The sequence below is a fragment of the Pygocentrus nattereri genome, chromosome 29, assembly GCF_015220715.1.
Source record: "Pygocentrus nattereri isolate fPygNat1 chromosome 29, fPygNat1.pri, whole genome shotgun sequence".
NCBI lineage: Eukaryota > Metazoa > Chordata > Actinopteri > Characiformes > Serrasalmidae > Pygocentrus > Pygocentrus nattereri.
In genome coordinates, this window is record NC_051239.1 from 360,001 (window position 1) to 387,500 (window position 27,500).

Here is a 27,500-nt window from a genome sequence, read left to right on the forward strand (position 1 = left end):
GCCCAAATTCTATTGATACACATAACTGGGAAAAAATAAAGCATAAATTCTAAAATCTGTCTAACCTTTCCAAAGGCACATTTCATTCCTTTTGACCATCTGGTAAATAAAGCAAATAAACAGGAATATTTGAACTTATTTTAACTGAGAAATTCAACAGAACTGGGACTTTGACCGAGGCGCCTCTGCTTTACTTGTTTAAAGTCTTCACTGACGTGAATCTCGGTTTCTTCCCGTTGTTTTCTCTGCGGCCAGTTAACTGAAAGGCCTCGGCTGTGAGGTAGGATTCGACCTTTGCCCTCCAGCTCAATTCCTGGGTGAGAGATGAGGCAAAGGCCGCAGAGTGGCCATGCTGCAGCTGGGAACGCTGGGAACGCTGGGACTGGTCAACCACAAAACAGCTTCGACCCAACTTCTGGGCCAGCCACTACAGTACTGCCCACAACAGTGGCCTGTCATTACTCAGACAGGGCCAACAGCATCCTCGAAAATACAAATCACAGCCCACAGAGCCAAGATCAAAACTACTGACACTACACGATACAGAGCGCCCCCTAAAACACCACCCACAGGGTACAATACAGCACCCCTAAAACACCACCCACAGGGTACAATACAGCACCCCTAAAACACCACCCACAGGGTACAATACAGCACCCCTAAAACACCACCCACAGGGTACAATACAGCACCGCTAAAACACCACCCACAGGGTACAATACAGCACCCCTAAAACACCACCCACAGGGTACAATACAGCACCCCTAAAACACCACCCACAGTGTCCAATACAGCACCCCTAAAACACCACCCACAGGGTACAACACAGCACCCCTAAAACACCACCCACAGGGTACAATACAGCACCCCTAAAACACCACCCACAGGGTACAATACAGCACCCCTAAAACACCACCCACAGTGTCCAATACAGCACCCCTAAAACACCACCCACAGGGTACAACACAGCACCCCTAAAACACCACCCACAGGGTACAATACAGCACCCCTAAAACACCACCCACAGGGTACAATACAGCACCCCTAAAACACCACCCACAGGGTACAATACAGCACCCCTAAAACACCACCCACAGGGTACAATACAGCACCCCTAAAACACCACCCACAGGGTACAATACAGCACCCCTAAAACACCACCCACAGTGTCCAATACAGCACCCCTAAAACACCACCCACAGGGTACAATACAGCACCCCTAAAACACCACCCACAGGGTACAATACAGCACCGCTAAAACACCACCCACAGGGTACAATACAGCACCCCTAAAACACCACCCACAGGGTACAATACAGCACCCCTAAAACACCACCCACAGTGTCCAATACAGCACCCCTAAAACACCACCCACAGGGTACAACACAGCACCCCTAAAACACCACCCACAGGGTACAATACAGCACCCCTAAAACACCACCCACAGGGTACAATACAGCACCCCTAAAACACCACCCACAGTGTCCAATACAGCACCGCTAAAACACCACCCACAGGGTACAATACAGCACCGCTAAAACACCACCCACAGGGTACAATACAGCACCGCTAAAACACCACCCACAGGGTACAACACAGCACCCCTAAAACACCACCCACAGTGTACAACACAGCACCCCTAAAACACCACCCACAGGGTACAATACAGCACCGCTAAAACACCACCCACAGGGTACAATACAGCACCCCTAAAACACCACCCACAGGGTACAATACAGCACCGCTAAAACACCACCCACAGTCTACAATACAGCACCCCTAAAACACCACCCACAGGGTACAATACAGCACCCCTAAAACACCACCCACAGGGTACAATACAGCACCGCTAAAACACCACCCACAGTCTACAATACAGCACCCCTAAAACACCACCCACAGTCTACAATACAGCACCCACAGTGTACAGAGAATTAAGAGGTGTTTCCAATAAAGTGGCCAGTGAGTGTTCATTACTACTGTTCATTATACCACATTCAGGCTCATCAATAAACCTTCCAATGACATCACTAAAGAAGAGATATTATTGGAAATATACCTAAAATGGTCACAGAGGTCATGAACGTCTCATGGAGTCTAAAACTAGAAGCACACTGCCTCTAAATTTAGACAGAGGGGTCTATTCTTGACTCCTGCTCAAATGAATGTGTTCTTGTTTTGCTGTTTCTCATTGAATCAAAGCTCGGAGACTGCTTGGAATGTTGTTTTGTGATAAAGGTGCTTATTGTTGACGCCCAGCCACGCTAGCACCCGTACATGACACAATAACACGGCTATTCAACCCGTTTACATAACGATACATTTCTGAAATTCTGTCTGGGTGCAGAAACGCTCCCTCTCGACCACAACAGCATTTAGAAAGTTAGAAAGACGGAGCGCAGCAGTGGAGAACAATGCCGATGGACGGATTGCTTTTCTATGGGGCAGTGTACGACCACGTGGCAGCAAGCCACTGAAAACCTCCTAACATAACAACAATTCCACAAGTGTTACGCACCTGAGATCAGACTTTGCTTGCTAATCCCAATGCTTATGGACTGCTAAATCCATTTATGTAAGGAAGAATGTATAGGAGAGCGGATTAGCAGGTCAAAACAAACAGCAGTTGATGGTGCGGAGTGGTATAATCCCTTAAAGCGGTAGAAAAGAATGAACTGACACTGTTTAATCAATCAATAAAGTCTGTAATTGATTATCTCCACACACTGTTAGTAATCTCTGATAGACCTGATGATGCGGCTTCTGCCACTGTATGTTATCTATAAACATGGACTAAGTTTTCAAGGCTGCTAATACTGTTGGAGCCACACTAACATACTTTAGTCCATGTTTATACAAAAAAAAGGTTGGGATGCTGTGCAAAATGTAAATAAAAACAAAATGCATTGATGTGCATTGGTGCACATGGCATGGGTGATGTGCTCATCTGTGAAGGCTCCATTAAAGCTGAATGATATAAACATGTTTTATCAACATCTGCTGCCGTCCAGACGACGTCTTTTTCAGGGACGGCCTTGATTATTTCAGCAAGACGACGTCAAACCACATTCTGCATGTATTACAGCAGCACTGCTCTGTATTAGAGTCCGGGCCCTAAACTGACCTGCCTGCAGTCCAGACCGGTCACCACTGAGAACATTTGGTGCATTATTAAATGAAAAATATGACAAATGAGCCCCTGAAACTGACGATCAGCTGAAATCCTGAATCAAACCATAACAGAAAACATTTCACTGTCAGAGCTGCAGCAGCGTCTCCTCAGTTCCCAAACACTGACAGAGCTGTTAAAGAAGAGGTGATGAAACAGCGGTAAACAGACCCCGTCCCAACTTTTTTGGAACATGTTGTTGGCATCACATTCAAAAAGGGCAAATATTTTTCAAAACAAAATAAAATTTCTCAGTTCCCACGTTTGATATGTTGTCTTTGTAGCATTTTCCTTTAATAATATAGTTTACATGATTTGCATTTCATTGTGAGTTAGAACTGTTCACAGCGGTGGTGACGGTTTTTCCGTCAGGCCCAAAATGTAATGGGCTTATGAAATGGTTAAACTGACGGAAAAACCGGATGCATTCGATTTTTTGCTAAACTCCTGCTTTAAAATGAAAGTTGCTGTGTTGTGTGGTGGTCTTACCCCACGCCGCAGCCATTCAGAAGTGGTGTTGGAGGATAGAGGGTGTTCTGCCGAATCCAGAGCCTCAGCCACTGAGCTTTCCCTGAGATCACTGCTGGGGCCTCCAGACGGACAGTTCATTATCATGTACTCCGCATCCTCCACTGCAGAAACACACAGGCATACAGAGAACTCCCTGTAATCCAGCCTAAGGGATCTCTTAGAAGTCAACAATTGACAATATTTACAACTACCGTAATGAGTTACACCACCATGTGCTTTCTCTAAGCAGATCATGGAGATTGTTGTGCCTGAAGAACATTTCATTACAACGACAGCATAATTAGTCCTGTTTATCTGCAGTGCAGCATGTGAAACATTCAATATAAAAGACTATTTGGTGAGAGTATTTTAGTCCTTAGGAACATGAATCATGTTTTTCTCTCTAAGTAGGTTAAACTTGCACTTTTGAGCAAACAATATACATGTATGTCGTGAATTTTTTTCCAATGTCGAATAACGGACCATCATATTTTACCATAAATCTCCTTTCTCACTGTAAACAAGGCTGTCCTAATCTTCGGTAGCACTTACGTAAACTGCATCCATCTCCAATCACAAGGTGGATGCGGTTTGTTCCACTTTCAGAGCTTTGACAAAACTGTGTTCCCTTACGATTTCTCTGTGTTTGAGATGGAGCAACTCAGAAATCTTAGAAAGAAATGAGAAAAAGTTCATCACCAAACGAAAGCTAACCACAATGAAAGCTGACCATCAAACAAAAGATAACTACCAAGCAAAAGCTACTCGTAAGGGAAAGCTAACCACCAAGCGAAAGATAACTACCAAGCGGAAGCTAATCATCAAGCACAAGCTTATCAAGTGACAGCTAACCATTAAGCAAAAGCTAACCACCAAGTGACAGCTAACCACCAAGTGACAGCTAACCACCAAGTGACAGCTAACCACCCTTGACCCACCAAGCGAAGGTTAACCTTTAGGCAGAAGATAACCACCAAGCAAAAACTGACCTATAAGAAAAAGCAACAAAGGGTTCTGCTATTGTGACGATATCGAGCTTGTAACAATAGAACAATAGTAACACCTTTTTGGTGCTATATAGAACCCATTCCAAACTCTTGATCATTCTGAAGAACCCTTTCATGACGCAAAGAACCTCATGATCATGCAAAAGGTTCTTTGATTGTATACAGAACTATTTTCTTTACTAAAGAACGTTAAAGAACCATCTTTTTAAAGTGTTGAGAACATTCCCAATTCCATTCACACTGTTTTAGAATGTCCTCCCTCATTCACACTGTTCTACTGTTCTAGACCATCTCATATTCAAAGGGTTCTAGAATGCCCCCATTCACAGTGTGTTAGAATGTTTTCTCTTGTTCACACTGTTCTAGAACATCCCCTATTCACATGGTTCTAGAATGTCCTCATTCACGATGTTCTAGAATGTTCCCCCCCATTTAGTTTTCTAGACCATCCTCGTTTCACATGGTTCTAAAAAGCCTACAATCACAATGTTCTAGAATGTTGTCCCTTGTTCACACTGTTCTAGAACATCCCCTATTCACTTGGTTCTAAAATGTCCCCAGCTAGTGTTCTAAAATGTTCTCCACATTCACACTGTTCTAGGCCATCTCATATTCAAAGGGTTCTAGAATGCCCCCATTCACAGTGTTCTAGAATGTTCTCCCCCATTCAGGTTTCTATACCATCCTCGTTTCACATGGTTCTAAAAAGCCTACAATCACAATGTTCTAGAATGTTGTCCCTTGTTCACATTGTTCTAGAACATCCCCTATTCACTTGGTTTTAAAATGTCCCCAGCTAGTGTTCTAAAATGTTCTCCACAGTCACACTGTTCTAGACTATCTACTATAGACAGGTTTCTAGAATGCACAGCATTTTAGAATGTTCTCCTCCATTGACAGTCTTCTAGAATGCCCAGTGTTTTAGAATGTTCTCCATTGACAGTGTTCTAGAATGCACTGCGTTTTAGAATGTTCTCCTCCATTGACAGTGTTCTAGAATGCAGGGCATATTAGAATGTTCTCCTCCATTGACAGTCTTCTAGAATGCCCAGCGTTTTAGAATGTTCTCCATTGACAGTGTTCTAGAATGCACTGCGTTTTAGAATGTTCTCCTCCACTGACAGTGTTCTAGAATGCCCAGCGTTTTAGAATGTTCTCCTCCATTGACAGTGTTCTAGAATGCACTGCGTTTTAGAATGTTCTCCTCCATTGACAGTGTTCTAGAATGCAGGGCGTTTTAGAATGTTGTCCTCCATTGACAGTGTTCTAGAATGCAGGGCGTATTAGAATGTTCTCCTCCACTGACAGTGTTCTAGAATGCACTGCGTTTTAGAATGTTCTCCTCCATTGACAGTGTTCTAGAATGCCCAGCATTTTAGAATGTTCTCCTCCATTGACAGTGTTCTAGAATGCACTGCGTTTTAGAATGTTCTCCTCCATTGACAGTGTTCTAGAATGCCCAGTGTTTTAGAATGTTCTCCATTGACAGTGTTCTAGAATGCACTGCGTTTTAGAATGTTCTCCTCCATTGACAGTGTTCTAGAATGCAGGGCATATTAGAATGTTCTCCTCCATTGACAGTCTTCTAGAATGCACAGCGTTTTAGAATGTTCTCCATTGACAGTGTTCTAGAATGCACTGCGTTTTAGAATGTTCTCCTCCACTGACAGTGTTCTAGAATGCCCAGCGTTTTAGAATGTTCTCCTCCATTGACAGTGTTCTAGAATGCACTGCGTTTTAGAATGTTCTCCTCCATTGACAGTGTTCTAGAATGCCCAGCATTTTAGAATGTTCTCCTCCATTGACAGTGTTCTAGAATGCATTGCATTTTAGAATGTTCTCCTCCATTGACAGTGTTCTAGAATGCAGGGCGTATTAGAATGTTCTCCTCCACTGACACTGTTCTAGAATGCACTGCGTTTTAGAATGTTCTCCTCCATTGACAGTGTTCTAGAATGCAGGGCGTTTTAGAATGTTGTCCTCCATTGACAGTGTTCTAGAATGCAGGGCGTTTTAGAATGTTCTCCTCCACTGACAGTGTTCTAGAATGCACTGCGTTTTAGAATGTTCTCCTCCATTGACAGTGTTCTAGAATGCCCAGCATTTTAGAATGTTCTCCTCCATTGACAGTGTTCTAGAATGCACTGCGTTTTAGAATGTTCTCCTCCATTGACAGTGTTCTAGAATGCAGGGCGTATTAGAATGTTCTCCTCCACTGACACTGTTCTAGAATGCACTGCGTTTTAGAATGTTCTCCTCCATTGACAGTGTTCTAGAATGCAGGGCGTTTTAGAATGTTGTCCTCCATTGACAGTGTTCTAGAATGCAGGGCGTATTAGAATGTTCTCCTCCACTGACAGTGTTCTAGAATGCACTGCGTTTTAGAATGTTCTCCTCCACTGACAGTGTTCTAGAATGCAGGGCGTATTAGAATGTTCTCCTCCACTGACAGTGTTCTAGAATGCACTGCGTTTTAGAATGTTCTCCTCCATTCACAGTGTTCTAGAATGCACTGCGTTTTAGAATGTTCTCCTCCATTGACAGTGTTCTAGAATGCACTGCGTTTTAGAATGTTCTCCTCCATTGACAGTGTTCTAGAATGCAGGGCGTATTAGAATGTTCTCCTCCACTGACAGTGTTCTAGAATGCACTGCGTTTTAGAATGTTCTCCTCCATTGACAGTGTTCTAGAATGCAGGGCGTTTTAGAATGTTGTCCTCCATTGACAGTCTTCTAGAATGCAGGGCGTATTAGAATGTTCTCCTCCACTGACAGTGTTCTAGAATGCACTGCATTTTAGAATGTTCTCCTCCATTGACAGTGTTCTAGAATGCCCAGCGTTTTAGAATGTTCTCCTCCATTGACAGTGTTCTAGAATGCACTGCGTATTAGAATGTTCTCCTCCATTGACAGTGTTCTAGAATGCACTGCGTTTTAGAATGTTCTCCTCCATTGACAGTGTTCTAGAATGCACTGCGTTTTAGAATGTTCTCCTCCACTGACAGTGTTCTAGAATGCAGGGCGTTTTAGAATGTTCTCCTCCATTGACAGTGTTCTAGAATGCAGGGCGTATTAGAATGTTCTCCTCCATTGACAGTGTTCTAGAATGCAGGGCGTTTTAGAATGTTCTCCTCCATTGACAGTGTTCTAGAATGCAGGGCGTTTTAGAATGTTCTCCTCCATTGACAGTGTTCTAGAATGCAGGGCGTATTAGAATGTTCTCCTCCATTGACAGTGTTCTACAATGCCCAGCGTTTTAGAATGTTCTCCTCCATTGACAGTGTTCTAGAATGCCCAGCGTTTTAGAATGTTCTCCTCCATTGACAGTGTTCTAGAATGCCCAGCATTTTAGAATGTTCTCCTCCATTGACAGTGTTCTAGAATGCAGGGCGTGTTAGAATGTTCTCCTCCATTCACAGTGTTCTAGAATGCACTGCGTTTTAGAATGTTCTCCTCCATTGACAGTGTTCTAGAATGCAGGGCGTTTTAGAATGTTCTCCTCCATTGACAGTGTTCTAGAATGCAGGGCGTATTAGAATGTTCTCCTCCATTGACAGTGTTCTAGAATGCACTGTGTTTTAGAATGTTCTCCTCCACTGACAGTGTTCTAGAATGCAGGGCGTATTAGAATGTTCTCCTCCATTGACAGTGTTCTAGAATGCAGGACGTATTAGAATGTTCTCCTCCATTGACAGTGTTCTAGAATGCACTGCGTTTTAGAATGTTCTCCTCCATTGACAGTGTTCTAGAATGCAGGACGTATTAGAATGTTCTCCTCCATTGACAGTGTTCTAGAATGCAGGACGTATTAGAATGTTCTCCTCCATTGACAGTGTTCTAGACTGCAGGGCGTTTTAGAATGTTCTCCTCCACTGACAGTGTTCTAGAATGCAGGGCGTATTAGAATGTTCTCCTCCATTGACAGTGTTCTAGAATGCACTGCGTTTTAGAATGTTCTCCTCCATTGACAGTGTTCTAGAATGCAGGGCGTTTTAGAATGTTCTCCTCCACTGACAGTGTTCTAGAATGCAGGGCGTATTAGAATGTTCTCCTCCATTGACAGTGTTCTAGAATGCAGGGCGTATTAGAATGTTCTCCTCCATTGACAGTGTTCTAGAATGCAGGGCGTTTTAGAATGTTCTCCTCCATTGACAGTGTTCTAGAATGCAGGGCGTTTTAGAATGTTCTCCTCCATTGACAGTGTTCTAGAATGCAGGGCATATTAGAATGTTCTCCTCCATTGACAGTCTTCTAGAATGCCCAGCGTTTTAGAATGTTCTCCATTGACAGTGTTCTAGAATGCACTGCGTTTTAGAATGTTCTCCTCCACTGACAGTGTTCTAGAATGCCCAGCGTTTTAGAATGTTCTCCTCCATTGACAGTGTTCTAGAATGCACTGCGTTTTAGAATGTTCTCCTCCATTGACAGTGTTCTAGAATGCCCAGCATTTTAGAATGTTCTCCTCCATTGACAGTGTTCTAGAATGCACTGCATTTTAGAATGTTCTCCTCCATTGACAGTGTTCTAGAATGCAGGGCGTATTAGAATGTTCTCCTCCACTGACACTGTTCTAGAATGCACTGCGTTTTAGAATGTTCTCCTCCATTGACAGTGTTCTAGAATGCAGGGCGTTTTAGAATGTTGTCCTCCATTGACAGTGTTCTAGAATGCAGGGCGTATTAGAATGTTCTCCTCCACTGACAGTGTTCTAGAATGCACTGCGTTTTAGAATGTTCTCCTCCATTGACAGTGTTCTAGAATGCCCAGCATTTTAGAATGTTCTCCTCCATTGACAGTGTTCTAGAATGCACTGCGTTTTAGAATGTTCTCCTCCATTGACAGTGTTCTAGAATGCAGGGCGTATTAGAATGTTCTCCTCCACTGACACTGTTCTAGAATGCACTGCGTTTTAGAATGTTCTCCTCCATTGACAGTGTTCTAGAATGCAGGGCGTTTTAGAATGTTGTCCTCCATTGACAGTGTTCTAGAATGCAGGGCGTATTAGAATGTTCTCCTCCACTGACAGTGTTCTAGAATGCACTGCGTTTTAGAATGTTCTCCTCCACTGACAGTGTTCTAGAATGCAGGGCGTATTAGAATGTTCTCCTCCATTCACAGTGTTCTAGAATGCACTGCGTTTTAGAATGTTCTCCTCCATTCACAGTGTTCTAGAATGCACTGCGTTTTAGAATGTTCTCCTCCATTGACAGTGTTCTAGAATGCACTGCGTTTTAGAATGTTCTCCTCCATTGACAGTGTTCTAGAATGCAGGGCGTATTAGAATGTTCTCCTCCACTGACAGTGTTCTAGAATGCACTGCGTTTTAGAATGTTCTCCTCCATTGACAGTGTTCTAGAATGCAGGGCGTTTTAGAATGTTGTCCTCCATTGACAGTCTTCTAGAATGCAGGGCGTATTAAAATGTTCTCCTCCACTGACAGTGTTCTAGAATGCACTGCATTTTAGAATGTTCTCCTCCATTGACAGTGTTCTAGAATGCCCAGCGTTTTAGAATGTTCTCCTCCATTGACAGTGTTCTAGAATGCACTGCGTATTAGAATGTTCTCCTCCATTGACAGTGTTCTAGAATGCACTGCGTTTTAGAATGTTCTCCTCCATTGACAGTGTTCTAGAATGCACTGCGTTTTAGAATGTTCTCCTCCACTGACAGTGTTCTAGAATGCAGGGCGTTTTAGAATGTTCTCCTCCATTGACAGTCTTCTAGAATGCAGGGCGTATTAGAATGTTCTCCTCCACTGACAGTGTTCTAGAATGCAGGGCGTATTAGAATGTTCTCCTCCATTGACAGTGTTCTAGAATGCAGGGCGTTTTAGAATGTTCTCCTCCATTGACAGTGTTCTACAATGCCCAGCGTTTTAGAATGTTCTCCTCCATTGACAGTGTTCTAGAATGCCCAGCGTTTTAGAATGTTCTCCTCCATTGACAGTGTTCTAGAATGCCCAGCGTTTTAGAATGTTCTCCTCCATTGACAGTGTTCTAGAATGCAGGGCGTGTTAGAATGTTCTCCTCCATTCACAGTGTTCTAGAATGCACTGCGTTTTAGAATGTTCTCCTCCATTGACAGTGTTCTAGAATGCAGGGCGTTTTAGAATGTTCTCCTCCATTGACAGTGTTCTAGAATGCAGGGCGTATTAGAATGTTCTCCTCCATTGACAGTGTTCTAGAATGCACTGTGTTTTAGAATGTTCTCCTCCACTGACAGTGTTCTAGAATGCAGGGCGTATTAGAATGTTCTCCTCCATTGACAGTGTTCTAGAATGCAGGACGTATTAGAATGTTCTCCTCCATTGACAGTGTTCTAGAATGCACTGTGTTTTAGAATGTTCTCCTCCATTGACAGTGTTCTAGAATGCAGGACGTATTAGAATGTTCTCCTCCATTGACAGTGTTCTAGAATGCAGGACGTATTAGAATGTTCTCCTCCATTGACAGTGTTCTAGACTGCAGGGCGTTTTAGAATGTTCTCCTCCACTGACAGTGTTCTAGAATGCAGGGCGTATTAGAATGTTCTCCTCCATTGACAGTGTTCTAGAATGCACTGCGTTTTAGAATGTTCTCCTCCATTGACAGTGTTCTAGAATGCAGGGCGTTTTAGAATGTTCTCCTCCACTGACAGTGTTCTAGAATGCAGGGCGTATTAGAATGTTCTCCTCCATTGACAGTGTTCTAGAATGCAGGGCGTATTAGAATGTTCTCCTCCATTGACAGTGTTCTAGAATGCAGGGCGTTTTAGAATGTTCTCCTCCATTGACAGTGTTCTAGAATGCAGGGCGTTTTAGAATGTTCTCCTCCATTGACAGTGTTCTAGAATGCAGGGCGTTTTAGAATGTTCTCCTCCATTGACAGTGTTCTAGAATGCAGGGCGTTTTAGAATGTTCTCCTCCATTGACAGTGTTCTAGAATGCAGGGCGTTTTAGAATGTTCTCCTCCATTGACAGTGTTCTAGAATGCAGGGCGTTTTAGAATGTTCTCCTCCATTGACAGTGTTCTAGAATGCAGGGCGTTTTAGAATGTTCTCCTCCATTGACAGTGTTCTAGAATGCAGGGCGTTTTAGAATGTTCTCCTCCATTGACAGTGTTCTAGAATGCAATGAAAGCAGCAAATCTCTGTGAAGTGAGCAGCTTGTAATAATTAATGACCTAATTACATTGTTTTCATTGTTTCAACGTCAAAAATGATAAAACCATTGCAAAAATGTACATAATAACGTTCCTCCCGGAACCACGGACCGGGCTTTTCATTCAGTTCAAATCACAGTAAAACGTCTCCTGTCCGACAAACACGGACCCTTCGCCGAGCTGCGGGTCAGACTATTGTTAGCCCTGATTTCTGGGCTAGATTCTTCAAATATGAGTCAAAATGCTTTCCTTTGGCCCTCGAATGAGCAAGACATGCTTCAGACATGACTGAACGTCTTCCCCGGCACTGCAGCCCGCCAGCTCTGCCTCACTGACTCGCACTGCTGCCAACAGCTCCACTAATACAGGCGAAATTCGGAGGGGGTGGGATTTAACGACCCTTGACTTCATGTATTATCCTGTTTTGACCGTCTGTATAGTTTGGAACTTTACAAATGATGTTTTTACTTCTACTCACGTACAGAACTGAGTAAAAATCCCGTCTTTAACATGTAGCTCCTAATTCTCTCCTTGGGGTTTGGCTTCATTCAGCTGTGCTGGTTCTGCTCCTGTTCGGCTCCACAGTTCCGACTCCTCCCACTGTGGAGCTCTGTTATTGTATTTTGGGACCCAAAGGACAAGAAAAGAGTCTAACCAGCTTCAGTTTTCTGTGCTGACAGATGCTGAATGTTCTGAGTATTTTCACCGCAGCTCTAGAAGTTACTTAAGAAGGTACTTAAGTCGTTTTGTGAGCTGCTCGTTTTGTACGGGTGGGGATCTGGAGGCACCTCGAGATTCGATTCGACTGCAATTCAGAGGCTTATGGTTATAAAACGATTATCGAGGCGTCTTTTTTCTATACAGGATTTCTAATTTCTCACTGTGTGAGGACTTGGCAGTTTAAAGCAAAGTATCTGTAATGATCGATAATGAATTTACGTCCAATCTCTTTTATTAATAAATCAAATGAAGTGACGTGGCTGAACATTCACTGCTCTTGTTTGGAGCACGTGAGACGCCGCTGCCGCTCATCTGTGATAAAATGCGCTGTTAGGGTGAAATAAGATTAATCTTTCAGCCCTAGTTGCTAGGGCGTTGCTAAGCATTCACTGAGGTGTTCCAGGTGGTTGCTAGGTGGTTGTTGTTGGGTAGTTCTATAATATGGTTCTACCACGATGTCCAAAGCCCGCGACCCTGACGGAGAAGCGGCTTAGAAAATGGATGGATGGATGTCCAAAGCGGTTTCTTATGTGTTGCTAATTGGTTGCTACAGTATCTAAGGTGGCTGCTAAGGCATTGCTCATCCCAGGTGGTTGCTAGGATGTCGCAAGGCTGTTAATATGGAGTCCCACAAGGATGCTAGGATGTTGCTAGTGCAATCATACTAGCATAAGTGGAGTGCACAAACTTTTGCACACACCAAACGGGCAGCTGGACCAGCGTACCCGGATAGCATTAGCAGTGGTAGGAATACTGATCACTGAAAATCATGTGAGACGTCCATCCAAAAAGCTCCAACAAATATACTTTTAGCCTATATTTCTTTGATTTATTGCACGTTTTTATCATTTTTGTTTCTTTTTTGAGAACATTAAAACACAAAAGAACAGTTTTTTTTTTTTTTTTACATTATTGTACACGTAACCATATATGGACCAACATAGCTTGGCTGTTGCCATGACTACCGAGTTGAAGATGGTGCCATAAGCCAATCCACAGTTCTTTGCTTCTATAGAGTGAAATTCGAGGCACTGGTGCCAGGAGACGATGAATTCCCACTGATATTAATACCCGTTTATGGTAATGACCCTCCACAGGTCCTGTTCTACCTCCACAAATTCCACTCTGGTCATATTCCACCAAAACATGCAGTAAATCTGGACGTTTCTCCCGATCTGGAGACAGCTGGACATGAGGCCGGTGCTGTCCTGCTCAGAGACATGCGGAGAGATGAGGTCATGGGGTACAGGAGCTTTACGACAGCGCAGGAATTTACAGCCCAGCAGCAGCAGCAGGCTTGGGATTGCTGGAGTTTTAGATCTGTCCCGCCTCACCTCCGCATGACCCTACACATCCACTCGTTTACGCTGAAGGCTTCATTCTGACGCTGAGGCAGGACGGGCTTCTAATAAAAGGATCTGACCCTTTAAGGAGGCTTCTGGGTCTTCCTGCAGAGTTTAGTGTTACCGGAATTCACTGGTGTCACTTTCTGGATTAAAACAAAAACAAGGAAGCTACTACAGTTCAACTTAACTATCATTGTATTATTTAAAAGCGCTTATCTATGCATGCCTCAGTACCAGACGTCTAACGGATGAAGGCAGCACTCATAAGTCTATGAGACAACTTACCTAACATTTATGAAGGCTCATTCCAGCCTGTGTCAGCTGTCATAAAGGCTGCTTTTGTTAGTTCTGCTGTCCAGCTGATAAAAGACCTGCGCAGTGGTGGACAGTAACTGAGTAACTGAGTATCTGAGTAACTGAGTATCTGAGTATCTGAGTAACTGAGTATCTGAGTAACTGAGTAACTGAGTATCTGAATATCTGAGTATCTGAGTAACTGAGTATCTGAGTAACTGAGTATCTGAGTATCTGAGTAACTGAGTATCTGAGTATCTGAGTAACTGAGTATCTGAGTATCTGAGTAACTGAGTATCTGAGTATCTGAGTAACTGAGTAACTGAGTAGCTGAGTAAATGTAATGAGTTTCTGTACTTTAGTATTTTTGGTGTATCTGTACTGAAGTTTCTCCGTTCTGGGCGACTTTCTCCTTTCACTCCACTACATTTCAGAGTCTAATATCCGACTTTTTCCTCCTACATTTTGAGAAATCTGTGGTTCCTTTTGGTTTCTGTGTGTATAAAAACGTCACATGTCAAAACGAAAGAAGCGCAAAGCCAGAGCACCAATCAGGGCCCAGCGGTCACTTTGTTTAGAGCTGGTTTTGACCTGTTGGTCATACCGACCCAGTGCAGCACGCGGTTCAACGTCAGCGCAGCAGCGTAAAACTTTGGGAGAGTCTGTTCAACATAAATGATGAACTAACCTAACTTTGTGTAAATAGAGCTCAATATAGAAATATGTCCACATATGCAGTCGAGACTGACGCGGCTTTTTTCTGAATTTCTACAAACACCAGTTCATTTTATAGTAAATGAGTTTGGGCTGGTTTATGTTTATGAACAGAGTGGAGGTTCAATACCAATTATTTATGTATTATTATTTATTTAGAAAAATTGATGAACCTTTAGATTTAAAACTGCAGGGTGTGGACAGCAGTACTACTCACCTGGCGTTTCTTTGGGGTCCTGTAGCTTGGACAGCAGCTCTGAGATGGACTTCTTCTGGGCCTGAGCAATGTAGCTGAGGTTCTCACTGTCCAGAACCAGCAAAAACGCCTGCAGATCCGAAACCAGCCGGGCCAGAACTGAGGAGCAGACATACGTATCAGAGACAACGGCATTCGACTCCACAGTCTGACGTGACTTATTCCATTAGTATGGAATCATATTGACAGGAATGATTCTGAACGGAATCTGAAAATGCTCTGACTCATGTTACAACGTGCAGGCACTGTTGCTCTCACTGGGCATCGGTGATGAAAATTTGTGTGGGTACGATGAAATAAGGCGTGGGTATGAGATAATTAAGTCATGGCCACACCTTGTTAACGTGCTCAACATGTTCTCTTCAAATGGAACAAATCTTTCTTTAACCACACAAAAATAATGTGATTGATCATTATTAACTGTTCTAACAGCCCTACACTCATGCTAAAGTAAAGACAATGGTTCTGCATAGAACCACGCACATTTGAACACATGATCTGTGTTCTGCATGGTTCAAATGGGTTCTTCTTAACGATGGAAAATCAGATGTATATGCATCTTTTAAGAATCCTTTTAAAAATGGCTCTATACACACATACCTTAAAAAGATGGTTCTTCAAGGGCTCTTCGGTAAAGAGGATAGTTCTATTTAAAGCCATGATTTCTATACAGAACCATTTCATGCTTGGTAAAATCGTTCTTCCGACTGATGGTGAATGTGCAGTACATGATTCTACATAGAAACTTTTTGAAAACAGTTCTATACAGCACCAAAAAGGGTTCTCCTACTGTTATGACGTCAAGCGTTTTCCATTGTCAAAACGGTTCTATGCAGAACCATACACCAGACATTCTCCCTCAATCTGAAGAACTCACGGTCCTAAATAGACCCATTCCTTTCACTAAAGAACCCATGAAGAAACGGGTTCTACCACTGTTACTCTTTTTCGGTACTAAAGAGAACCCTCTTTTTTAAGAGCACCAAGACTGGTGTTGCTGAATCGCCACTTTCAGACTGATCCACTCACTTTCTGGCCACAGTAAGGGTCATTTCCTGATCGATTCCCTGATCTGTTTACAAATAAAGAAACGAGAACCGGTCCAGTCCTTTTGGTGTGAACACGAATCAAAATCAGAGGAAGATCATGCGACTCACAGCCGTCAAATCAGGAGAATCAGGTGACAGCGGTGCCAATTCTCAATGCCAGCCAGTCTTGTAAAGACACGCCCCTCGCATCAGATCTGCAGATGTTTCGGCACTGCAAATATTTAACTTCCTCACCAAACACAGGAAGCTCTAAAGCTGTCCTCATTCCTGACCACGGCCTTAACGAGACGGGTGTGCATTCATTTAGCAAAACTGAATTACCTGTAGAGTCGCACAAATATCAAAACCCGTGCTTCAGACTAACACGTTCACTTTTGGAGGGTCTGCTTAGGAATCAGATCAGGCTTCCTCATCTCAGGCCTCATCATACAGCAACTACGCCGAGAATAATGTGAGATCTTCTTTAAGGGAATAATTTCAGGATAATTAAGTCACTGAGGTGTAAACAGAGAGGTTCAGAGGGTTTGGTGGGAAGTGGTTCAGACGTCTTTACAGTGGTGCTGATGGGAACCAGACGTCTCCATGACTACAACACAGATATAGACACTTTATTTACCATCCAGAACCACCAGAGAACCTACACGAGTCTTCTGAGCTTATATGGAATGTTGATGATGGAAAATTGTGGAAAATCTGAAATAATGAATTTTCTTTGGGGACTATTTTGCCTCACAACGTCCTGCAGGTGTCCCTCCACCATGAATGGATTTTAAGGCCAAGGTCTTCTCAGAACTATGTGTCAGTCATCAGGCAGGGAATTCAGAACCATCACATGTAGTAACTTTCTGCGAGGAGCTTTTAGGAGGTGGACACACAGCAGTGCTGCTGGAGTTTTTAAACACCTCAGTGTCGCTGCTGGACTGAGAATCATCCACCAACCAAAAATATCCAGCCAACAGCGTCCTGTGGACGGCGTCCTGTGACCACTGATGAAGGACTAGAGGATGACCAACACAAACTGTGCGGCAGCAGATGAGCTGTCGTCTCTGACTTTACATCTACAAGGAGGATCCACAAGGTAGGAGTGTCTAATAGAGTGGACAGTGAGTGGACACAGTGTTTAAAAACTCCAGCAGCACTGCTGTGCCTGATCCACTCGTACCAGTGTAACACACATTAACACACCACCACCACGTCAGTGTTATTGCAGTGCTGAGAATGACCCTCCATCCAAATAGTACCTGCTCTGTGAGGGTCCACGGGGGTCCTGACCACTGAAGAACAGGGTAACAGAGTATCAGAGAAACAGATGGACTACAGTCTGTAACTGTAGAACTACAGAGTGCAGCTATACGGTCAGTGGAGCTGATAAAGTGGACAGTGAGGGTAGAAATGAGGAGGTGGTCAGAATGTTATGCCTGACCAGTGTGTGTATATACATATATATACACACACACACACACACACACACACACACATTCAGGGATTCTGAGTGCATCAACAGGCCGCTACAGTCTCTTATTCACGCCGAAGCCTGAAAACACAGGCCAGTTGTTGTGCTATGAGTGAATGGCTTTTGAATGGGCCTCTGTGGGGAAGCACTGAAAGAGCTGAATGAACTCTCACAATCATCACAACGCATTGTTGATTCATAATTCATCGTTTAGAAGGTAAACACGAGCGCACACACACGCTGACAAAGGCTCTCTCTCTCTCACACACACACCTACACGCATGCACTCACGCTCACACACTATAACCCCAGATGAAAGCATCCTCACAGCGAACAGTAGGGAGTCCTTGTTCGCCTGGCTGTTTCTCCCTCTCTCCCTCCTCCCATCACCCCTTCCCTCCCTGTAATCTCCCTCTGTTTGTTTTCCTCCGGGGAAACTTTCATCATCTCTTCTTTCAGGGACGTTCTCTTAGGGTGCAGAGCTGAACTGCAGATGCTAAAACTATAAAAAAGCAAAAAGGTGATTTTTATAGTATGTTTTATTTTAGTTCTGAGTGGCCTTCACACACCAGCAGCGTCCCACGACGGTTAATCCTCATTAGAGAGGGCTGATAGCTAATGTTAGCCCCGTAACAGGTACTCTTGGTCCTAATGAAAACAGGCAGCGGTACTGGAAATAAGCGAGCAGCATCGCCAGGAAACACAGCAAAACACTTGAAGCGACGCTGAAACCAAATACAAGCTGGACGTTTGCATTTAATTATCTAATCACATCGGATTTCTGCAGTTATCCAATTATTTAAATGGTCATGTAAACAGAAAATCTGATAAAGAGGCTGGATTTTAGCTCAGTAATCAGATTTCCCAGTGCTATGAGCTCTTACTCTGACTTCTTTCGGATTTCTCAGTCTGCGCGTGCGCGAGATCAGACGACGGATGGCGAGAGACGCAGCAAAGTTGTCGGAGTGGCGCTGAAACCAAACACGGAATAAAGGATTTCAATATTCTTCATCTTTTCATCTTCAGAAATCTGATTACTGCCTGACTCGTAGACCTGGAGTTTCTCATTATCTGATAACTGAAGTGTGTGTAAATGCGTTGATAGGATTACTGACAAAATCTGATTGTCTGCAATCAGATTATTAAGTGCGTGTAAACACTCATAAAATTAATAAAACTGGATTAACTGTCGAATCGCGTCTTTGCAGCGTTCCTCTACTCAGCTGGACATCCAGCCCTCGCCAGCTAACAACAAGATCAGCTCTCAGAGATTATTTTCCAACAGCAATGATACACTGCCTAAATGGGAAATTCCACCATCCATCCATCCATCATCTTCCGCTTCTCCGGGGTTCGGGTCGCAGGGGAAGCATCCTAAGCAATGAGGCCCAGACCTCCCTTTCCCCAGCCACTTCCACCAGCTCTCCAAGGGGGATTCCGAGGCGCTCCCAGGCCAGCTGGGCAATATAGTCACGCCAGCGTGTCCTGGGTCTTCCCCGGGGTCCCGAGGGAGGCGTCCAGGAGGCATCCTAACCAGATGCCCGAACCACCTCAGCTGGCTCCTCTCGATGTGGAGAAGCAGCGGCTCTACTCCGAGTCCCTCCCGGATGACCGAACTTCTCACCCTATCTCTAAGGGAGAGTCCAGACACCCTGCAGAGGAAACTCATTTCGGCCGCTTGTATTCGCGATCTCGTTCTTTCGGTCATTACCCAAAGCTCATGACCACAGGTGAGGGAGGGAACGTAGATCGACCAGTAAATCGAGAGCCTTGCCTTATGGCTCAGCTCTTTCTTTACCACAACAGACCAGTAAAGAGCCCGCATCACTGCTGACCCAGCACCAATCCGCCTGTCAATCTCCCGCTCCCTTGTACCAAATTTCACCAATTTTTCAAAATGTCAACATAACTCAGTCGCTGAAACGAGTGGTTTGGTGTGAAATGGTTGATTGTAGAGACTCAGATTTCTTTACAGTGGTGGTGATGGGAACCAGCGGTCACCATATTTTTTTTTATATGGAATGTTAATGGAAAATTGTTTAAAAAAAAAAATCTTTGGGGACGATTTTGTCTCACAACACCCTGCCATATCCATCCTCTGTGAACGGACCATTAAAAACATCGTCTGCAAACTATCTTATAACATCTCAGGCATCAGGCAGTGAATTCAGAACCATTTCATGTAGGAACTTTCTGCGATGGAGCTTTTAGAGGCAGATGTCTGGTTCCCATCACCACCACTGTGAACAGTTCTGACTCCAGAAGTTTCTCTAGAACAAAGTGTTTCACACCAAACCGCTCGGCATGCATTTCTTTACATCTGAACCACTTAATTACAGAGGAAGTTTGAAAAGATGTAACTTCCATCTTAAAAAACCTTCCCACGACCCTGCCGTATTTCTTTTTGCCTGAAAAACAGGCTAGGAGAGGGAAAAACAGTGACCACAATAAGTGGCCTCACAGCATGCGGCTGTCCTCAGCAGCTACAGTAGAGATGAGTCAATGCGGGATCTCGTTTGAGGCCTCAGCCAAATATTCATCTGAAAGGACGTAGAGTTCAGCTCAAAACGGCAAACGACCAGCTGATCCTCCCGATGCCTGACCTGGAGAAGAGCGGAGAAAACAGTGGAAGGGATGATGGAGGAGGAGTAACTAAGCTGCTAATAAGTAGCGAATAAACAAGACTGTAAATCAATGTTTTTGACTCTTCCTTCCATCTTTCCATGTATTACTAAATATGAAACTGAATTAAGGCCTGAGATGTCGGGCTCTGCCCGATTTTGGGTTCCTTTAATGACTAATAATTAAACAAAGCTACACACTTTAAAAAGGATGGCTCTTTTAGTAAAGACAGTGGTTCCGTTTAGAACAATGAGCTCTACATTCTCGCGCTTCACGTGACGTCACTGTCACGTGAAGTAGTCGCTGCCATTCTGAGGAGCGAGTCAGGGAGTGACTGCACTGCGCGGCGCCTTCAGTCTGCTGTGCTTTGAGAACGATTCACCTGTAAGACGCCACAGAAGCCGAGAGACGAGACACACAGGCCTTTAATTCAGTGCTTTCACTCCAGGTTTGGAGCCTGTTTAGTATAGTTTAGTGTGTTTCTCTGCTCTTCACACCTCGTTCAGCTCCAGAAGGCATTCATCAGCTAATAATATCAGGTATTTTAACCAGAGAAGCCACAGTTATGCAGCGCAGGGGTTTCAGGACTGGAGCTGAGCTCTGAAATAACTGCACCAGTAAACTTACAGAATCATGTCTGTCGAAACACGACGTTGTTTTCCCACCCAGTCTGATATTTAACGTTTATGTTTCTCCATTAAATGTTATTTAAATCAGAAACAGAGAGTAAAGGGGCAGTTGTGGCCCTGTGACCAGAAGATCGCCGGTTCGATCCCCAGGGCCGACAGTCCATGACTGAGGTGTCCTTGAGTAAGACACCTAACCCCCAACCGCTCCCCGAGCGCCGTGGATAGGGCTGCCCACCGCTCCGGGCAAGTGTGCTCACTGCCCCCTAGTGTGTGTGTGTGGGGTTTCACTTCATTGATAGGTTAAATGCGGAGGAGGAATTTCCCCGGTTGTGGGATTAAAAAAGTATCACTTAACTTAAAGTTATCCCGGCGGTCTGCAGCTCCATTAGGTGGACGAGTGATTATCTCTCGGCTGTTAAGATTAGCTGAAGTTATTTAAAGGGCAGCACTGATCACATCTGGGTGGGTGGATGGTGTTGGATGGATGGATGGATGGATGGATGGATGGATGGATGGATGGATGGATGGATGGAAAGATGGAACTTTATTGATCCCGGAGAGGAATTGGGGTGTTTCAGTAGCAGGACATATAATTACTCATAAACTTACATATATTGTGCAGAAAAATACAAAACAGAAATAAATCTAGACAGAAGTACAAGAGAAATAAAAATATCTATTTACATGGCGTATGAGACAGAGTCGCTGTGTTTACAAGGCAGCAGGCACTCAGTGGTATGAGGTCGTCTAACAGCACATATTATAGACACGGCTCGACTCAAAGCATCAAAGTTACAGTTAATTAGCTGATGCTGCCTCACTCTCCTATGATGACAAAGAATCCTTTATTGAGTGAGGAGCCGGTGGGCTTCTGTGTTTTTAAATGCTGTGAGAGACTCCAGAATAGGGAGAGGGGCTGAGTATGAGATCAACACAGATGTCAGGAAAACAAATTTGGTAGCTTAAGGAATTCTGGGGAAACCGTACAGCCTGTTTTATCGACTTTATCGATGAAACATTTTTCTCATCCAAAGGTAAGGAGAGGCATTTAGCCGCCTTTCTTTTCTGGTCTTTTGAACATGGTTCTAGTGCTACGAGCTCATAGGGCTGAAAACGTCACCACTTTCAGATTAAAATCCCATTTTTTTTTTTTTTATCTCAAGGGCTGCAATTCTGTATTTTATAGTACGTTTCCAAAACACTGTCTTATATTTTATGAGTGGAAACTGAAGCTAATAAAAAAGAGCTGAAGTGCCTGTTAGACCAATCAGAGGCAACCAATCCTCCATGTGTTGTGACATCACAACCACAACCTACTGGCAGTTTGGCTCAGTACATACAGGGGTCAAGACTCAAGTCAGAAATTAAGATACCCTTATTAGTCCCACAACGGGGAAATTCCACCTCCACATTTAACCCACCCGTGAAGTGAAACTCCACATACACTCTAGTGAGCACACACACACTAGGGGGCAGTGAGCACACTTGCCCGGAGCGGTGGGCAGCCCTATCCACGGCGCCCGGGGAGCAGTTGGGGATTAGGCGTCTTGCTCAAGGACACCTCAGTCATGGACTGTCGGCACTGGGGATCAAACCGGCGACCTTCTGGTCATGAGGCTGGTTCCCTAACCTCCAGCCCACGACTGCCCCCATATACAGAAAACTGTATATTCTGAACTTCTTGGCCAGAAAAACACGTCTGATCTTTATACCTTATGGATAATAATAACAATTTAAATTCCAGTTGCAAAATTAGAAAAATCGCAATTAGATATTTTCCACAAATCGTTCGGCCCTACAAGATTCCCATCTTAACAATAGCGGAACCCTTACTGGTGCTACACAGAACCACATACTACCCCTGAAATGTCTTTTTAGGTGATTTATGGAGGTTATGAGATCACAGAAAGATGAGATCGCTATTGATCCAAAGGAAACAGCTGTAAAAGTTATACAGGGTGGTTCACACAGATTCATCTGATCTCAAAGTGCCATATTTTTCCAACCGTGAGGCGCCAAGGAACCAATCACGATCCAATTGAAAGAGGGGGTCCCAGAGCCTCTGACTGTCATCAGAAGTTAGTTTTCTCATTTACAAGGTTCTTAAACATTGAACGTTCACCTATATGTGGGTCTCCCATAACGAGACAAACAGCTTCTAATGCTGAACGGCGCATCTGCGAGTGATGAACAAGCAGTGGTGCGTTTATTATCGTTTATGTTATAGCGATGTTAAAAATGTGGTTTTTGGGGTTTTTTTTACCACTTTTCTTGGTACATCTCTACAGACTGTCGTGTATCTATCTGTCTGCCTGCATGCCTGTCTGTGTGCCTGTATATCTGTCTGTCTGTATATCTATCTGGATGGATGGATGGATGGATGGATGGATGGATGGATGGATGGATGGACGGACGAAGATGATGCCTGTTTTCTATCTCTTTTTCTCCGAATGGTGCAAACATCTTAAATGACTCTATAAAACCGTTGTGAAGTTATTATCTGAGCAGAAAAGCTTAAGAAAGCTCGATTGCAGCGTGTCCTGCAGCCGAAGGGTGTAGTGGTGGTTAAGAGGTTTAGCTGTGGCCACATCTCTCTGGAGTAAACAGCGCAATTCCCACGGGTTTATTCAGGGTCATGCAGCAATGCTCTCCAAACAAACATCGCAAAAACACTAGAAATACCAGGAGAACCCAGCCCACAGCACTACAGTATGGAGAAAGAAGACACCGAAAGGCAGCTACCCTCAACGTTTCACTCCAGAAAGACCCTTTTAATTCTCTGAAACGCCTGTAAAGGAATTTACAAGCACAGGCTGATGCTAATGGATGTGTGTGATGATTAAGCTGGGCAGTTAGCACCAGGCTAGAAAGCAAAGCTTCTGCTGCCAGGACCATTAGTCTCATAGCTCCAGTGCAAACCTAGGAGAGGGACATGCAGGGCATTCTGAGGCAAGTCAGTCCTAAAATAAGAAAACATTTTTTATTCCCGTTTTCCCATCATCAACATTCCATATAAAACTAGATGGATAGTAAATAAATTGTCTATATCTGTGTTGTTGTCATGGCGACCCCTGGTTTCTCTCACCACCACTGTAAAGACACCCGAACCATTTCACACCAAACCGCTCTGAATCTCAATCATCTCAATCACTCAGTTATGCAGAGATTTTAGAAAAGTCCAACAACTTAACACTGATTTATGCTTTTACTTAGTATAAAGCTAAGAGGTGAGGTTATATATATATATATATATATATATATACACACACACACACACACACACACACACTCATACACACAGACTCATACACACACACACACACACACACACACACAGACTCATACACACAGACTCATACACACAGACTCATACACACACACACACACACAGACTCATACACACAGACTCATACACACACACACACACACACAGACAGAAACAGTGCGAGGAGACAATGAATAGCTATAAACATAATTTAAAAACACTATTATCTATTACGTAGTAGACTACTATTACTATTAGTAGGAATAAAAGGCTGGGAGTAGCGATTTGCTCTACTGAGGGGGGCGATGTAACGCCGACCTGACGGCACTACAGTGAATTCGCTGGACAAACCAATATCAGATTAAGTGAGCCAGATTTTCTGAGCCACTTGTTTCTCCCACAGGGAGCCCAGGTCTCTCTGTCGAACTCCAGTTACCTTTGAACAGACCTTTACAGCAAAGCTGTAAAAAAAAAAAAAAAAAAAAAAGCTGGCAAAGCTGGTGGTCCACTGGCGTTTTCCGGACGCCTCACTGGTGGTCCACTGGCGTTTTCCGGACGCCTCACTGGTGGTCCACTGGCGTTTTCCGGACGCCTCACTGGTGGTCCACTGGCGTTTTGCTCAGCGTTTTCCGGACGCCTCACTGGTGGTCCACTGGCGTTTTCCGGACGCCTCACTGGTGGTCCACTGGCGTTTTGCTCAGCGTTTTCCGGACGCCTCACTGGTGGTCCACTGGCGTTTTCCGGACGCCTCACTGGTGGTCCACTGGCGTTTTGCTCTGCGTTTTCCGGACGCCTCACTGGTGGTCCACTGGCGTTTTCCGGACGCCTCACTGGTGCTCCACTGGCGTTTTCCGGACGCCTCACTGGTGGTCCACTGGCGTTTTGCTCAGCATTTTCCGGACGCCTCACTGGTGGTCCACTGGCGTTTTGCTCAGCGTTTTCCGGACACCTCACTGGTGGTCCACTGGCGTTTTCCGGACGCCTCACTGGTGGTCCACTGGCGTTTTGCTCAGCGTTTTCCGGACGCCTCACTGGTGGTCCACTGGCGTTTTCCGGACGCCTCACTGGTGGTCCACTGGCGTTTTGCTCAGCGTTTTCCGGACGCCTCACTGTTGGTCCACTGGCGTTTTCTGGACGCCTCACTGGTGGTCCACTGGTGTTTTCCGGACGCCTCACTGGTGCTCCACTGGCGTTTTGCTCAGCGTTTTCCGGACGCCTCACTGGTGGTTCAGCAGAGTAACAGGCAAAATTCCACTTATCGTCACTAATTTTCCACTCACAGTCCAATTCACTTATTTCCTTCCTTCCTTTCTTTAGTTATGCTTTGTAAATTAGTTTAGTACATAAATTTAACAACAACATTTTCTATAAAATCATTTTACAATCAGGCCTAGTCGTTATTTTTGTTCTCTCAGTTGCTGTAATATTTATCTATTTTCTAAAATAAAAGTCTGTGTGCATTTAAAATCTAAAAACTACAGGACAGTAATCTGGGTGGCCCGAGGGTCCGAGGGTAGACCAGCAGTGGCATGCAGTCAGTGAGGGGCCGACCTTATGAATCCAGTGGACTGATATACGTAAGGCTCGCTATCTGAGCTGTTGACCCTTCTTAACAACCAGCTCTGTGTTTTCATCAAGTTTAGGTTGGGAGTGGAACACCGTTCCTAAGTTCTTGTATGCGTCCACCATCTGTACCTCTTTTCCATGTAGGACTTTAGCTATGCTGATGAACACCAGTCCGTGTTCATAGATCCAGCGAATAACACAGTATCAGAAACCTCATAAAGAACATTAGAGCAACACGGTTTGAAGGACGCTCCCACTGCTGGCTACATTAGCCTCGTAAATTTCAGACATTTGGCTGACGCTCTGATCCAGAGCGACTTACAGTTTGATCATTTTACACAGGTGGGTGAAGGTGGTGTTAGGAGTCTTGCCCAAGGACTCTTATTGGTGTAGTGTAGGGGGCTTGTCCAGGCAGGGGACTGAACCCCAGTCTATAGTGTAGAGAGCAGAGGTGTTACCCACTACACTGACCAACCACCCACTGACGCCCAACAGGTCTCGGCTGACCGACTGCATGCACAGTAAGTGTAAATGTCATGTTTCTGTTGCTGAAGTATTTCTGCTAACAGGATGGAGATGAAGGCTGGGCAGCTCCACATGCTAAGCGGCTTCTCCTCAGCTGGAGATGGAAACAGAAGCAGTCAGGTGCAAAGACTCTTACTAAACTGCTACCTCGGCCTGCGTTTGGAGCTGTTTCAGGAGGAAAAAAGGAGCTGACAGCTTTTCATTAGTGCAAAGCAAACAACCTTCAGACTTGACAGATCTGGCGGTGGAGCGCTAACGGCTAACTCATTAAATAAACAGCTAACTCGTTAAATAAACAGTGGCTCTAACCAGATGTCAATGCCTGACTATGGACGAGACCTTCCAGCCTTCAGACCAAGGACTCTCTCTCTCTGCCTCTCTCTCTCTCTCTGCCTCTCTCTGCGTGTCTCTCTCTCTCACTCTTTCTGTGTGTGTGTCTCTCTCTCTCTTTCTGTGTGAGTCTCTCTCTCTCTTTCTGTGTGTGTCTCTCTCTCTCTCTCTTTCTGTGTGTCTCTCTCTCTTTCTGTGTGAGTCTCTCTCTCTCTCTTTCTATGTGAGTCTCTCTCTCTCTTTCTGTGTGAGTCTCTCTCTCTCTCTCTTTCTGTGTGTGTCTCTCTCTCTCTTTCTGTGTGAGTCTCTCTCTCTCTCTCTTTCTGTGTGTCTCTCTCTCTCTCTTTCTGTGTGAGTCTCTCTCTCTCTCTCTCTTTCTGTGTGTCTCTCTCTCTCTTTCTGTGTGAGTCTCTCTCTCTCGCTTTCTGTGTGAGTCTCTCTCTCTCTCTGTGTGAGTCTCTCTCTCTCTCTCTGTGTGAGTCTCTCTCTCTCTCTCTCTCTCTCTCTGTGTGAGTCTCTCTCTCTCTTTCTGTGTGAGTCTCTCTCTCTCGCTTTCTGTGTGAGTCTCTCTCTCTCTTTCTGTGTGTCTCTCTCTCTCTTTCTGTGTGAGTCTCTCTCTCTCTCTCTTTCTGTGTGAGTCTCTCTCTCTCTCTTTCTGTGTGTGTCTCTCTCTCTTTCTGTGCGAGTCTCTCTCTCTCTCTTTCTGTGTGAGTCTCTCTCTCTCTCTTTCTGTGTGAGTCTCTCTCTCTCTTTCTGTGTGAGTCTCTCTCTCTCTGCCTCTCTCTCTCTCTCTCTCTCTGCCTCTCTCTCTCTCTCTCTCTGCCTCTCTCTCTCTCTCTGCCTCTCTCTGCGTGTCTCTCTCTCTCACTCTTTCTGTGTGTGTGTCTCTCTCTCTCTTTCTGTGTGT

At 44.5% G+C, this 27,500-nt stretch overlaps 1 protein-coding gene across 2 annotated transcripts in view; it reads right to left on the reverse strand.

Moving 5' to 3' along the window:
* The window catches only part of si:dkey-220o5.5 (actin filament-associated protein 1-like 2), an 81,353-nt gene that overhangs the window by 34,628 nt on the left and 19,225 nt on the right, over positions 1 to 27,500 (reverse strand). For both annotated transcript variants that reach the window (XR_005129905.1, XM_037536114.1), the window contains exons 2-3: positions 15,116 to 15,253; positions 3,659 to 3,801 (exon numbers count right to left, since the gene is read on the reverse strand). Coding sequence is in view for 1 of the 2 variants with exons in the window: in XM_037536114.1 (XP_037392011.1) it covers positions 3,659 to 3,801; positions 15,116 to 15,253 (281 nt within the window). In the remaining variant the exon portion in view is untranslated. The remainder of the gene's footprint in view (positions 1 to 3,658; positions 3,802 to 15,115; positions 15,254 to 27,500) is intronic.